At 48.9% G+C, this 757-nt stretch overlaps 1 protein-coding gene across 1 annotated transcript; it reads left to right on the top strand.

The window, feature by feature from the left end:
* Positions 1-121: 121 nt before the first annotated feature.
* LOC105461558 (oleosin-B6-like) lies at positions 122-550 on the top strand (the record flags this gene model as incomplete). Its single annotated transcript, XM_011708060.1, has 1 exon — positions 122-550. A coding segment is annotated over exon 1 (361 nt), but the record flags the coding sequence as incomplete, so codon positions are not given.
* Positions 551-757: the final 207 nt, after the last annotated feature.

Raw genomic sequence — 757 nt, 5'->3', positions numbered from 1 at the left:
GTGTGCTCTTCCGATCTAATAAATGATAGTATTAATGTAATTTTACATACTATTTTTAAACTTTACATAACATGTGTGTGCTTATGTATAGTAATAATATATTAATTTTTTTTTCAGCGCATTAATGAAGCAGTGCGGAGGGCTTTAAACAAAGAAAAAAAAAAAAATAAACCAAGATATTTCCCTCGAATGGATCGTCGATATGGTGGATATTTGCCAGGATACCAAACACCGACATACCCACCAGCAGCGACGTATCCAGCGGTGCCGGCGTATCCAGCGGCGCCGGCTTATCCAGCGGCGCCGGCGTATCCAGCGGCGCCGGCGTATCCAGCGGCGCCGGCGTATCCAGCGGCGCCGGCGTATCCAGCGGCGCCGGCGTATCCAGCGGCGCCGGCGTTTCCAGCGGCGCCGGCGTATCCAGCGGCGCCGGCGTATCCAGCGGCGCCGGCGTATCCAGCGGCACCGGCGTATCCAGCGGCACCGGCATATCCAGCGGCGTCTAGCTACGCAGCGGCGCCGGGATATATGCCACCAGGATATAATTGTCGTAAGTATAACTATTGTGTTAGTGTACAATTCAAACTTCGATATTTGTTTTTCCCTTAGAACATATATTACTGGAAGGAGAATAGAGTGCTGAACGTGAAGCCAACATCTGTGTGAGAGAGAAAGGTATAGATTCCCAATTGTCTGTAATGCGCATGTGCCAATCAGACTCCACTTAACCCCGTGTTTAATTTTTGTTTTAAATTTC

The sequence above is a fragment of the Wasmannia auropunctata genome, unplaced genomic scaffold, assembly GCF_000956235.1.
Source record: "Wasmannia auropunctata unplaced genomic scaffold, wasmannia.A_1.0 LD284243.1, whole genome shotgun sequence".
Lineage (NCBI taxonomy): Eukaryota > Metazoa > Arthropoda > Insecta > Hymenoptera > Formicidae > Wasmannia > Wasmannia auropunctata.
Note: the sequence above shows the minus strand (reverse complement) of the source record. Positions and strands in the feature narration are given on the sequence as shown.